The sequence below is a fragment of the Sinocyclocheilus rhinocerous genome, unplaced genomic scaffold (genome assembly GCF_001515625.1).
Source record: "Sinocyclocheilus rhinocerous isolate Xijiao unplaced genomic scaffold, SAMN03320098_v1.1 scaffold1053, whole genome shotgun sequence".
In the NCBI taxonomy this organism is placed as follows: domain Eukaryota; kingdom Metazoa; phylum Chordata; class Actinopteri; order Cypriniformes; family Cyprinidae; genus Sinocyclocheilus; species Sinocyclocheilus rhinocerous.
The window spans coordinates 1,029,689-1,045,292 of NW_015638958.1; the positions used below are offsets into that span (position 1 = coordinate 1,029,689).

The window sequence follows — 15,604 nt, forward strand, 5'->3', positions numbered from 1 at the left end:
TTTTTTTTTTGCTCAATGAAATGTGTTTACAGTCAAACAAGATTTTCTATTCGTTTTATGAGGTTTACAAGTCTTAAAACTTCTAAAAAGTTTAAAACCCTTTAGTGCTGTCAAACGATTAATCATGATTAATCGCATCCAAAAAAAAATTGTTCACATAATATATGTGTGTACTGTGTATATTTATTATGTATATATAAATACACACATGCATGTATATATTTAAGAAAAATGTTATGTTTATGTATTAATTATATGTATATATAATATAAATGATATGATATGTATGTGTAAATGTAAATATTTTCAAAATATATACTGTATGTATGTGTATTTATTAGGGCTGGGTAAAAATTTTTGATATCTCTATATTAATCGATTCTCATTTTTACGGAACGATATCTAACCTGTTTTCAGTTAATGGACGGAACATTGAAGGGTACTTCCCATCCAATAAATCGCAATAAGCATTGTGCTTTGGTACATTTCATATGAAACAAAGTCTCAGATTTCAAATTATGTCCATTGTATTGCAGTATTTAAACAATAAATGCTGTTTTGGCGCTGTTTAATGTGTATTGACAGATCGCTGTAGCGCCTCAGTTTAACAGACACGGCAGCGCGAGGTGCACGTGAACTGATCATCTCCTCCACATTAATACCAGTTTCAGCACAAATTAAACATGACTTAATATCCGAAGGTAAGTTAAAAGAAAGAGTACAACTTTACAATCCGTATCCTGTCTCATGTAAACGCTCGATCAGTGTTTCAGCCGCGCAAAGACGCCAATATAACGGCTTGTAAACAAAGGCCAAACAAAGTAGTTTCGCTTTCACAACGAAACAGCATCAGACAGTTGAGATTTTTTTTCCCTTGAGAAAATTTGGCATGTCCTGTACCTGATATATATCCAAAATAATCTATGTTGAATCGAATCAATCCGAATTGGTAATCGAATCGAATCGCAAGCTTGTGAATGAGAATCGAATCGAATCGTGAAATTTGTGTCAAAACCCAGCCCTAGTATTTATATATACATAATAAATATACACAGTACACACACTTATATAATGTAAACAAAAACTTTTATTTTGGATGTGATTAATCGCGATTAATCTTTTGACAGCACTAAAACCCTTAATTGTCTGGTTTTATTGTTTTCTAACAATAAACATTCATTTACAATTAAAATGTTGGTTTTGTAAATTTTTTATAATAAGCTTGAACAGCTTGAAAACCGATAATACTCTGTGATTGAATGTAACCTATTGGCGAGATTTGGCGCTTGCAGTTGGGGGAGGAATTGAAAATGGAGACGTGAACTCGGAAGCTTCCTGCTTCTGTAGTGGCACTAATGCTATGTTTGTGTATTTGTCACAGATAAAGTGGATTAGATGCAATATTTGTCAAATACACAGACGCTTTAGACATTTTAATGTAGCAACAGAAATACTTTTCATTTAATAATTTATGCACTATGCCTGTATATGCAAGAATATAGTTTAGCATAAGTGATTTCTATTAAGATTACATGAAAAAACACTGCTTTTGTGAGCATTTGCAGAACTGAAGGTGTCAGAATAAACAGAAAACACATAATCGTCGTCATCTGTGAATCTGGTGAATGGTGAAGCAGCTGTATTTTCATCAAACCTGTGCAGAATGAGGCAGTTGACTGCTCTCGAATTGTTCTTACAGTATTTTAATAACATACGTCACACTGACAAATTTTCAAAACAACATACTCTTCAAGTCAGACGCTGATCAGTAGAAGCCGAACATGCCTTATATAGAAAATGATCACCAATCATGGTTCGACTTCTTGCATTTCTGTTGAAAGAGACCAAGTGGTGTCACTTACTGGGTGTGTAAAGGATATTTATTATTATTATTATTAAAAAAATAATAATAATATGTGATTTTATTGGATTGAAAAAAAAAAAACGTTGTTGTTGTGTGTAGGTCAGATAATTGACTAGATTAAGATGCCACACTTCCTATATTAAACATTTCCATTCAGGGGATGTTTCGTATGAACCTAAAGACCCAAGCTAAATGAAATGTCATGCTTTATTAGCCCTGTGTATCGCACTCAATTCACCAGCTTTTAAGTCCCTCAGTAACACAAGGCTGTAAGTCTGGTCTTTTATTTCTAGTGCCTTTAGAGGGCAGCCTGTGATCTTCTCTGTTAGGCAAATGACCCTGTATTGTTTCCCTGTCTCGTTTTTAAAGTTATTCTAAAGGAAAGTTGGGCTCCTAATGACAACCATAAGAAAAGGAATCATTTACGTCCACATTTACGTTCACGGCATGCACTTTCCTTGCAAAGTGCATATTGTGCAAGTGGCAATTACCAGAGTGGGTAGCGAACAATCACAATTATTTCCATTTTCGCAACAAGCCCTTGTTTGAAATGACCATTACCGTATATATATATTTAAAAGTAAAATTTGTGCCATTTTTCGGGTTAACATGGGGCGTTGAATCAATGGAAAATAAGCCCTTATTCCTTTCAAGGAACATTCGAGAGACCCTGGATATTGATTAGACATATCTGGACAAGAAACTAGATAAAACATATTGGTTCCTGTCTGTGTGTGCAAGGAGAGAAGATAGTCTAGTCTTTTTATAGTTGCTCACTAATCTTTTCTTTAATATATGTCCCTTTTTCTTGTGCATTTTTCTTCTTTTATCATGCTTGTATGTGTGAGAGACTGAGCTAAAGGGAGAATGAAAGGGAAAGAAAACTTAGCATTAACCTCAAACTCTCACTGTCTTTCTTTGTTACTGAAACAAGTACTGCCGTGTCACTTGCAGGTTAGGTTGCAAGGTTGTGGAGGTTTGTTTAACTGGATTTGTTTGACACCTTGCAACCTCTTGCAGGCCTTTCGTGCTGAGACGGGAGACTATAAATGAGATAAACGATAAAAAGCAAATCAAATCTGAAATTTGGAGACATCTGTTTCACAGCACAGAAATACTCATTAAAAGACTTCACACCTCAACAGCGGCGCTCACTTCTACAGTTGGTGAACAAATGAACTGCCATATACATTTAAGGGCGAGATCACTGCTGGCATGACTGTTTTACATGTGTCATTTTAGATTCATGGTTTCTTTGGGTAGAGGGTTCGGGGCAGGTTGACCGATCATGGGGTTTTGGAGGTATTAGATTAGTTGATAAGAAGAGTTGTGATGGTATTTTTGGATTTTCACAGGGTGAGTTAGTGTAAATGTGGTGCGAATGTGTACTTAAAGTGACAGGTGTGAAGGCTCCTTTTGATCAGAAACTTAAAAGATATGTTGGCTTTTTATAGTCTCCTATTAATCGCTATTGAATATGAGTAGTTTTCAAGGGAATTTTTAAAGGGGTCATATAATGAGAAATCTACTTTGCCTTGATTTTTGTAAGAATTCATCAAGCGATGAAAACACACTGTAACTGTTGACCTTTTTTTTTTCAAATTGAACTTACATTTAAGCATGACTACCCACATTTTCACATCAGCAATACTTATTGTTATTGTTCAGAAAGAGGACCCTTAATCTGCACATCCTTCCAAAAGATGTAAGAAAAGCTGAAGTAGATTTTTAACAATGTCCCTGTTTTTTTTAAGTTTGACTTTAAAAGCTTTTGTGACGCATTTCATCAAGCAAATATTGTGCAAAGAGGCTTTTACTGAAATACTATAATAGCAAATGAATGAATGCATTTACATTTTTGCCTTTTTTGGTGCAACATAAAGTCATTTTATTTAATTTTTTGGTCTTCCTATTATGTATGACATCCTATTTATTGGACTCCATTCAAAATAGTACAATAGACGCCCCCAATCGATTTACATTTACACATATAAGTGATACCGTATTATACTGACCCCTTCCATTGTTTACAAATATCAGTTAATAGCTGATTTGTATGTTGAGCAGACCAATTACCGCAGTGCTGTTTTGATAATTACAGATTGTACCTTTTAACACAGTCAAATGAGCTTAATGAGCGAATTGGTTTTGATGGGTAAATCAAAACCGTTCCTCAACATTATGGTTCTGCACTGCTTTAGAGAGAGAAAGAGAAAGACAGACCCCTGGTAAGTACAAAAAAAGCAAACCCATTACTATATTTCATTCGTTCTCTCTTAATTTGCATATCTTGGCTATTTTAAATCAGCCCTGCATGAAGCCAGCTGGTCATTTGTGAATGTTTGTCTTTTCTATTCACGTTACCCCAGAATCCTTCCTGAAAGCTTGCAATGTAATTAATCCATCACAATGTAATGTTTTTATGACATAACCACAAAATACGTTTTTATTGGTTTTGTGTAAGAAAAGTGTAGATCCCTTCAAAAATGATGTACAACAGATACTTCATTGTTTTTTATTTTGCCATAATATATTTGGAAATTATATACCTAAAATGCAGCTTCAATGACAAAATGCAACCCTGGCCCAAGTAAAATTTCTGTAAAGTGACCTGAAACTCTCAGAGACTGGCCTGGGCCTATGAGAATTCACTATACATCGCTTGCTTAGAAGCTATGCTCATATATCTATGATTTATCATTTGAAGCATCCAGGTAGAACTTTCTGGTTAAAGTTTCAAACTAATGACAGTTTGACCCAGGAATGCTCCTCTTGAGATTTAACATTTTCGGTTTTAGTGAGGTGACACTCTTGACACAAACTGTACCTTGTGCATGATGGAGCAAAAATAGGATATTTTCTGATTGTGGCTCATAGCTGAGGTGTGTGTAGCCTGTAGTGTGAACTGAGGTGTGTTTTTTGTTTGGGGGAAGAGAAGAAAGGCTGTGGCTGGAAAGATTTTCACTAAACCTGGACTCTAGGCAGAGCAAATATTTGTTGTCTGGTGGTAAACAGGCATCAGTCAGGGCCTCAGACAACACCATTTCCTGTCTAGACTGTGCTTTCTATGTACCGATATCTGTTATCAATCACTAGGAGCATTACAAAAAAACAGCCTAGTTCTCACCCACCAATAAGACTTTCAATCTTTTTAAGATTGTCAGTTGGAATTATATTTATTTTACAATGAAGTACATTGAAATGCAGATTTATTGATTAAATGTAATGATTTATTAATTAAAGTACTTTACAAATTATTTACAAATTGTATTACTTATGCGGTTAAATGTGCATTTCGACAATAATTAATTTCTTTTTTTATTTGTCAAGCTTTAAGATTGTCATGACCTTTTATATCGGACAAATTAATTAAAATACATTCATTTAGTTGCACCTGCACCTTATAAAAAGCCTATATACTGTATATAGCTTCGCTATAAAACATATGCATCACTTCATAACAGCTTTAATTAAATGAATGAACTTTATTGCATTATATGGTGCTTAAGAGATCATTAGGCACGCAGTGCTGCTGAAAACTTCTTGCCTGAAGGATCCGGAAGCGCAGATGCCTGTTTTGTGACCTCACTGTAATTTCATCTATAGATGATAAATGGAATTGAGAAAATAAATTTCCTTCAAAACGTAGGGCCGTATCAACACTTTGTAACCGCCACCGTCGCCATGGTTATGTTGTTAAGTTACTAGCACATGAAATGGCTTAATAATCTGTATAGTAATTTTAATAAAATTAATTTCTGAAGACATTGTAAAGAGGTGATGACATCATAAAATGCATTACAGCCGCCGTTCATCATTGTGATTTTAAATTATGCCGAGTGATTGCTCTATGATGCGTTGCTTAAGGGACAAAGAACTGATAAAGGAGTTTAATTGGCTTGGAAAGGGCAGGCGAAGTAAGAGTGGCCGATGAAGAGAGACCTTGCGTGACCTTTCTCTGCCATTGTATGCGACCAGACCCGTATTTACAGTCTGACGACGATTCATTCCAATTTAGCTGATAGAGTCTTCATGTTTGGTTCTGGTTATCAGAAGATTTCTCCTCTGAAGTCAAATGCCAGCGCTGTGCCGTGCATCAGATCAGAGAAAGGAAGTGGCTGATGGGCGGCATTTATTGGCTGTTGCTGGACGTCTTTTCTTGGTGGCATCTGGTTCTGATTGATCTCTTTGGTGCTTTGTGGTGTGGTTTTGACTGGTCAGTGTTCAGCTGTTGCAAAACCCTGTTGATTTACTCAACATGGCAGTATTTGGAGAGATACATACAAGCCTTTCATTCTTGGCATTACAAACAACCGTGCCTTTTCATGTAGTATATTTAAATGAATTTGTTCACTTGGATTCATTATTCACGGTTTGGGAACGTTATGAATTGCATCTACCGCTGACAGCGCTTGCATGAGAATGTAATTTTAGTATTTATTTTATTGAGCTGACACATTTCTGTGGCACTGACAGAAATATCATCACTGATATAATGTTCGGGGATGAGAATCTGCATTATCAGATTGCACACAAGATCGTATCCATTAGATATTAGTTGTGTGTTATATCGAATTTCAAATTCAAATGTTAACCATTATGTAGTGTTTACTTCATGTGTGCATTGATCCATGAGGAGCCTGTTAAGCACGGATGGGCAGTTGTTTCTCTTTTTTGTATGTGTGTGTGCATGCATGCATATGAAATAAGTGCAAAGAGAGTGATGAATATATTAAACTCTATAACAACATAAGCGTGGGAAGCTCATCAATCAGCCTTACGGAATGACTTTAATTTGAATCTTTGCATGGCTAGAATATGCTCTCATGAATAAAGGATTTAACTTTGTCATGAGCTGGAACGTGTGTTAACAGAACGTGCAAACGTCCCACGCAGTTTGTCCGTTTAGGATATAAAGGCGCCCTCCTCTGAGCCAGCTGTTTAAAACATTCTCAGTCACATATGGGCAGCTGACATGACCTGTAATTTTACTGCCTCATTGTTTCTCTTAATTGAGATGGACTTTTTATTCTAATTGTGTTTCATATCTCTTTTTATTGCAATAAAATGTACAGTTGTGATAGTTCTCATCACTTGTAAAATTGTTAATTTTATTTTAATGCAGCATTTAAGTTAACATTTAAGTATTGCAATTATCTTTTAAAGTGAGTGGTCATTAATTTACATACTCTCAAAGATTAAAAATTAAATCAAAAGTCTATATTGTTTTTTGACCAATTATTAGTCTTGTGGAGTGACTTTTGAAAAAAAAAAATGAAATGGAAGTTTATTAAACCTATAGAAAAAAATATTTCTAAAAGATTTTTTTTTATTATATTATTTGGTGCATATGGCTTTTATGGGCTACTCGAGGAGGAAAAACACCTCAGTTATATTCAGAGGCTTAAACCTAACAAAAATATGTGATTTAGTGTAGCCGATGATATTTACAGTATATAGCCAACAAGTAAGATGACATTCTGATAGCTTGTATTGTAAATCAGTGAGATAGCATAACATAGCATACTACTTGCACAAAATGCATATAAATATCAGTTGTCATTCGTATCTCCTAAGATGATATGATCAAAATTCTATAGTTTTTATTGTGGGAGACTAAAAAATGCAGTGCAATGCAATACAGTAGCTGTTTAACACTGGATGGAAACGTCAATATGCACACTAAATTTGAGATCAATTGTTGTGGGTCATTTGTTGTTATCTAATAAGAAAACATGCACATAAAATATACTGGAAACACATTTACCATATGAATTCCTCGATGCGCAACAAAAACTCTCATGTGACTTTGCCTCAACAAATCATCGCACACAAATCTCATTGCACACCATCTCAAATGTTGTTTTTATCATTCTGAAATGTCTGAGCCAAATTCTGTCATCAAAACGATTTGGTATAGTTACCTCCCAGAACTGTCTCATACGATTGCATTCCCAAACATCATCCGCCTCCAAACGCAAAATAACATGACACAGTTTATTGTGTTTCGTCTGCGCTCTGAGGTGCAGGTCATTTATTATGTATAAAATAAAAGAGTCATAAGTTTCCCCAGTTGCAACTACTTTCATTTTTATTATTAATAATTTACGCCAATTTCCCAGAAATTGACGATTTTGTTCTCTTGAACACATGGGATAGAAATGGTGCTTTATTCGCAAATTTTTATGCTATATTCTAATTTTCCACGCAAGTTTAATTTGCAACTTTGGATGGAAACGTAGCTAATGATGATTGAGAAATGTCCAAATAAATGTCCATTAAAAGTCTGATGGTATCATATTTGATATATTAAACATGATTTTTCTAAAAAATGATGGATGGATAATTAAGTAAACCTAAATCGTTTCAGTCCAGTATGTGTTCATCTTGAAATATTACTATCAATATAAAAGTTATTCTTATGTTTACTTTATAAAAATCAGTAAAGATTTGACAGCAAAAAGACGTGTATCACAACCTGAGGGTGGATATTTTTAGTTATGCTTTTACGTGCTTAATAACTGTCAATTAGACAACAGAAGGCATGAAGAAGATAAAGTAGTTAGGTTTATTAAAGATAAACTTGAAAGAAATTGCATATGTATGATACATATTTATAGACTTAATAGTCTGATATAGGCTAATATATATATATATATAGGCACATTCCAGTAAAAATAATATGATTCTGATACATGGCGCAATAGCGCTTCGGGCGACCCGAGTTTGAGTTCCGGCTCATGGTCATTTCTCGATCCCATTCCTCTCTGTCCTGTCCAGTTGTTTCCTGTCTTTCTCTGACCTGTCCTCTCATAATAAAGGCAGCAAGGCCAAAAATATAGCCTAAAAATTGCACCATGGGAATAGTGTGCCTTGGTTAGCAGTCAGTGTCTAAATAAATAAATAAAATTATGAGGAAAAATATGGACTATTGCAGTGAGAATATCAATTCAGTATAGTGAGAATAACATATTGCAATACTTCGAAATACCGAACAAAAATGAATTCATCTCTATTACGTCCAACATAGCCTGTAACCTTTGAGACTGGTCAGGAAAACAGATGTAGACGGTCACAAACAGTTTGAAAGCTCATTTATGATTGTCGTATCTCACCTCAGCCTTACATAGATCCCACCTGGACAGATTGGGCCAGGTCTGCCTGCTGGTTAACCGAGCTCTCATGTTATAGAAAAGGTCACCATGAGGAGCTAATGGCCATCATCACTGTGCCAAATTAAGGCTCATTAGACGGACCACATCCCGTGGGCGCTCGGTCTTACTTCAGACCAAAGAAAGCCATTTTGACCTGCAATAATTGCCTTGATTGCATCATCCTCTGCTTGCAACAGAACAGCTTGAATTCCCGATTCATTTGAGCATGTTTTTAATAAATGAATGTCCCCGTAAGATAAATTACTTGTCTGTCGTAGCACAAAATGTAATGTAGCAGAGAGGTGGGGGGGGGGTGAAACTGGAAAGTGATGTATGTCCTTCATTGGACACAGAACATTTAGTTTTTATTAAGAGTTTAACACGTACACGATACATTAGTGGAGGTTCAATAGCCGTAGCTTTGCTTCTCACTGTATTTCACCCTGATGAATTAGCAACTCAGCACACCACGTAAAATGGCAAAAGGAAATGAGCAGAGCAGCATTATTATGACGTGTTGCACCAGGCCTGGCGAGGCTGGGTAATGTCTTGGCGTGGAGGCTTGATGTTTATTACTTTGACTAATGTTACCTGCGTGGTTGTGGTTTTCTACAGGAGGAGATGAGGAAGGTGCTGGAAAGGTCAGCGCTAGCCTTGGTGTTTCATTAGCAGAGATGTGCTTTTTGCGTTCTGTGCCACAGGCCCGTTGTGATAGAAAATGTCTTTAACAGCCAGTCTTCTATTACCGTATTGTCCCGAATATAAGACGATATTTTTTTCTTGGAAATACATCTGAAAAAACGCGGTCGTCTTATATTCAGGGTCTAGACTTTGACATGTCAATAATACATCCACAACACTAGGTGGCGCCAAATACGCATAAAACGAGTGTGCCATGAAATACGTAATGTAATGCGTGTTGTAAAGATCGTGAGTAAAAACAAAAGAAAAAGAAAAACTTACAGCTGCATGAGTCGTGACTGTCACGTTAGCCTGATGGGACCAAACTCCCTTTGTGATTTTAAAACGTAAGACAGTACCCAGATTTGAAGACTACAGTAAGATTTAACTTCTACTGTTAATAAGATTTTGGTAGGCTACTATTAGATGGATAGCCTAAATGTCCTAAATTTTAATGGTATATCAAAAAGTGTATATTTTTTAAATGTGATTGTTGGTACATTTTACCAGTTTTTACCATGCTTTCAAAACAAAAATTAAAATAGGAAAAATATGCAATATGAAAATAATTGAAGACAAAATGTGTTTTACTGAGAAAAAACAAGATTTGGTTTTTAAAAAGCCTTTTCCCAAAAGGTACATCTGGAAAAAGGGGGGTGCGTCTTATAATCAGGGTCGTCTTATATTCGGGCCAATACGGTACTTTGTGAATTAATATCACAGTCCAGAAAAATTAGCTTAATTATGTGATTGTGACCTCCATTCTATGAGTAGGTGTATAGTTGTTTGAAGATGCGATTTTTGTGTGTATGTTTGTGTACGCAGATGTTTGTGTCGACATGTCAAGCAGCCTGATTTCATTTATATATTGTGTGTATATATACACACACACACACACATACACACTGTTCAAAGGTTTGGGATCAGTAATTAGTATAGTATTTTATTATATAGTATTTTATATATTTTTTAAAGAAGTTTCTTATGCTCGTCAAGGCTGCATTTATTTGATCAAAAATACAGAAAAAACTGTAATATTGTGAAACATTATTGCAATTTAATATAACGGTTTTCTATATTAATGTACTTTAAAATATAACTTATTCCTGTGATGCGAAGCTGAATTTTCATCAGCCATTACACCAGTCTTCAGTGTCACATGATCCTTCAGAAATCATTAATTGGAAACAGTTATGCTGCTCATTTTATTTAAATTTATTTTATATTATTTTATTTTATTTATTATTATATTTTTTTTTTATTTGAACCTCATAGATTTTTCAGGATTCTTTGATGAATAAACAGTTAAAAAGTATTTTTTTAAAATAGTAATCTTTTGTAGAAAGCTGAAATACAACAAAAAAAGAAATTTGATGAGATGAAAAACTTATAAATGAACAACAATTTAAATTAGAAATGTTGCGTAACTGACTGAAATAAAAAGCTGAAGTGCTTAAATTCTTAAAACTAAAACTGAAATAAAAACAAAACGGATTTTTTTAAATGTCATGACAATAGCACATTACTAAAATATAAAAATAAAAGCTAACTGAAAATACAAATATTCATAAATAGTACATAAGAATACATAATTAATAATAAAATGAAGTCTGCAAAAATGGTTGAATGTCTGACATCACTTACAGCAAATTTGGCTCAGTGTGTAAATAATGCGCTGACTTTGAGGAAGTTTCTATCTGTAATTTTTGCAGATGAAAATACACACTCTTAACTTCCAATCTAATATAATTTAATGTCATTCGCACCCTGAACTGGCTTTTTTCTAAACCTGTTTAGTGTTTTGCACCTGCACAAGCATCCCATTGTTTAATTCTGATGAAATCAAGATTGAAGTTTTTGGAATTTTACTCTACATTATATGCGAGCAAGTTATGCTTCATGGCTTTGACGTTATATTGGCTATTTGCACTCAACAAGTGTCTAAAAACAGAGCAAAACTCTGTAATGAGAAACATGCCAAGGGAATAACTAATTGGCAAAATTGATCACTTTAAAAATTGAGTTCAGTCCTGAAGGCTATCAGACATGTAGTGTGTGTGTGTGTTTGTGTATGATGCACAATGGTGTGGGACCTCCAGCATGGAGAGGGAATAAACAGCCAGCCGAGGCTGCTTGATTGCGCTGGATTGTGGGTGGAAAAGGATAAATTAGCAATTCATTCTTAATTACAAAGACCAGAAAAACATTGCAGCTAACAAATGAAGCAACAAAATTACTGATAGGGTGCGCTTCGTTTCCGTGCCGCACTAAAGAATCGTTCTCCCACAAGTCGCAGGGCCAAGCTCTGATTAATGATGATTTCTCATTGAATCTCTCCAAACATTTATGAATTCAGCCGCCTCGGCGCTCCTTCCATAAATCTACGCGGGGGAGAAACATTTCCGCCCACAAAGTCACGCAGATCTTTGATCCGTAAACAGCGCCGCGCACTCCACCTGATCTCGCTGCGCTACCGGGGGTCGTCGAAATAAAGAGCCAGTTCGCCTCACGTTTAATGCGGCCTATTTGCGACGGCGTTTGTCAGTCAGTGAATGGCTGGCAGTCACGTCACCATGTTCGGCCTGGGCGTAATAAAGAGTTGAGTTAAAGCCCTGGATACAGGGCCCGCCGAGCGTGTTTTGAAGTGCCGTGGTCATTCAGCAAGAGGGATTTATGGCCTGCAGTCCATCAGCTCTGATCTTAAAAGGCTGTGATTAACAGCAGAGAGAGTAGAGATGGGATGCGGCACTGCTGTAGGCAAACCTGACAAGGCCATACCACTCAGAAGCTTTTTACTCGGCCTGTTAACAAGGGGACTCACTCTCTCTTACACACACACACACACATTGTTTTTCTGTGGGGGGTGGAAGATAGTAGCATATGTCTCTTTCAGGATGGAATAAGACCTTATTCAGGGGCTCTTGAACCTATTTTTTTAACAACTGTATTTTGTCTTGAAATTGACTGATATTTAATTCTAATTATTTAAATAAATATATATTTAAATCTGAGGGACTACAATGCCTTTTTAATATCTCAAATTTTTTTTTTTCCTTTTTTATCTTGTGAGAATTATAAACTAATGTATTTAATCATTTGTCCTTCATAAAAAAGTAATAACTATTTAGGATCCCAGGAACTCCAGGTGTAAAAATAATATTAAACATAATGATTTTTTACATACTAAAATGTTATTTATTTATTTATTTGTATTTTTTTTTTTGCTAGTCAAATTGAAGCAAACAGAAGCAATTTTCTTGTTACATACTCACGTGTGTGTGTGTGTGTGTGTGTGTGTTTAATTTTAAGTTTAATTTTAAATATTTTAATCTTTTTAATTAAAATTATATTATATAATTATATAATATTTTATTTGCTCAATAGGTTTTGGCTATTAATTTGATTGTAATATATTATAATAAGACCCTATTCAGGGGCTCTTAAATCTGTTCTAAGCCCATAACAACTGCATTTTGTCTTGAAATTGACTGAAATTAACTAATCATTTTAAAATCTAAATACATATTTAAATCAAGATATTCCAAGGTCTTTTTTAAAATCTAAATCAAAAGACAGGTTGATCGTTTGATTTGATTGCAAACTATTCCATCATGTCCTTCATTTAAAAAAAAATTTAAATAATAAAATAAAAGTTATGTTTGGTCTCAGAGACTGAATATGATTAAATGTAATAATTGTTTTACATGCTAAAAATCTTATTGATATTATTTTCTTCAGAATGTTGGAGTCAAAGCGAAGCAAACAGAAAGAGTGTACTGGATTAGAGTCTCATTTATGAAAAACTGTCTACTTCGTGATTTTAAAAAAATGTACTGTTAAAGCTTCAATAATATCTGTAAACTACTATAAGTTTTTAGTTGGAATGGTAAATAAAAGGTTTATTTTCAAATTCCTGTAATTACTTTTACTCATTAGCATCTCAAATAAAAAATGCATGTTTTCATGTCGACTTAAATTTGAAGTGTATTAAAACCATTTGTTATATTTTTAAACACTGGCTTGCTTGAGGCTTGCATTTATGTGTATTTATCCCAGTGAATTTGGTATCAACACTTTTAATTGTTGAAACGTTTTAAGTATTTATTTCTCGTAATTTAATGTGCAGTTATTGTACATTTTAGATCAGTTTCTCATTGTGACATAAGTTGCTTACAGTATTTATTTAAACCTAGCCAAGTCAGTACACCCCCATCAGTACAATCCCACATCACTCAGGCAAAAGCACGCACTTTTAACGCCACGCCATTAGTATGATCTCCCAGACTTGCTGTAGCGGAGACGTTGTGTCAGCTGTGGTTGGCAGAATATCTGTATTCTACCAAATACGGATGCACAAAATTAGTATTGCACTCAGGTGCGTGTCAAAAGCAATCTGTCCACTCACAGTTTGAAATTAAATCAGATACACTCATTATCTCTTTGCAATACTAAAAGGTTTCAGGCATCTGAACAACCACAACCTGTCCCTAAAGTTTTATCTCACTTGCTTGCACAGGTGGAGAGCACGCGGCCACTGTAACACATCCACTTCCTGCGGCCTTCTCCGACCTGCTGCCACACTTCCTGGTGGAGCCTGATGATGTTTATATCGTTAAGAACAAGCCAGTGACCCTCACCTGCCGCTCAACCCCTGCCACTCAGATCTACTTCAAGTGCAACGGCGAATGGGTTCACCAGGATCAGCACTTGATCGAGCGTGACGTGGACCCTGCCACAGGTAGACCCTCTCAACACTCTCTCCGAGGGCGACTAAAGCCGGCTGACCCGCAGCATTTATAAAATGACACTAGAAAACAGGAGTGCCTATAAAGGATGCTTTCTAGATGTGATGCTCTTTCTTCTTCTGTAGTATAGCACAAAATACAAGGACTTCCTTCAAAGCAATTTTCAAAATGTCTTCTGCCCATATCATGAAGAGGGCTTGCTTTGTGCTCAGGGATTGGACTGTTGCATTAGTGTACTGTCTATCATAAAGGGCCAGTTTAGTTTGGATATTTCTTGGTTTTTGGAGAAGAGGCAGCAATATTAATAATTAAACTGCAAAAAAACAAAATGTCAGTTTTGTAATCTATTAATAATATAATTTAATAATAAATGCCTTACAGTGATTTTACTCTATAGTTACCAGATGTTGCTATGCACACTGAAAGCTTTTAAAAAACTGCAGTAACAGCAGTATTATATAAGACTAATGTTCTGTTCTATTTATTAATAGTAATCATTTAGCTTAACCGTAGGCTGTTCATGGTTTCCAAGCAACATTATGGTCAAAGTTAATTCTGTAAACTTGGCAAACTAATATATAAGTATTAGGCTAGACATTATACATAATGATGATGTCATACTCCATACAGAGGCAATATAGAGTCAGATATTTTTGTATGAATAGCCTAATGATCAATTTTGGCCTTACATAATGTAAGGTCACCTAATGAAGAGTTTGTGACCCATGATAAATGATAACGGATTGAAAGCCAGATGTTCTTTATCGACATTTCAGGCAGCTTATCATGTGCAATGACTGAAAACATTACCTTTAAAGGGGTCATATGATGTTGCTAAAAAGAACATTATTTTGTGTATTTGGTGTAATCCAATGTGTTTATGCGGTTTTAGGTTAAAAAAACACATTATTTTCCATAAACTGTACATTATTTTTTACGATTTTTACAAAGCTTATCGTTCTGAAAAGCGAGGTGTGCTCTGATTGGCCAGCCATACAGTGTGTTGTGATTGGCTGAATACCGCTAGCGTGTGATGGAAATGTTACACCCCTTACCATACTGTGTCTCCGTGTGTCCCGGCGCAATGAGACAAAACCAATAAAACCCATTACAAACGAGGCATTTGTTGCATCCAGTGGGGACATAATTACAGATTATAA

At 35.2% G+C, this 15,604-nt stretch overlaps 1 protein-coding gene across 1 annotated transcript in view; it reads left to right on the forward strand.

The window, feature by feature from the left end:
* Positions 1-15,604, forward strand: part of LOC107750348 (netrin receptor UNC5A-like) — a 191,204-nt gene that overhangs the window by 85,226 nt on the left and 90,374 nt on the right. The window contains exon 2 of the mRNA XM_016565694.1: positions 14,216-14,437. Within this exon, the coding sequence (XP_016421180.1) occupies positions 14,216-14,437 (222 nt within the window). The remainder of the gene's footprint in view (positions 1-14,215; positions 14,438-15,604) is intronic.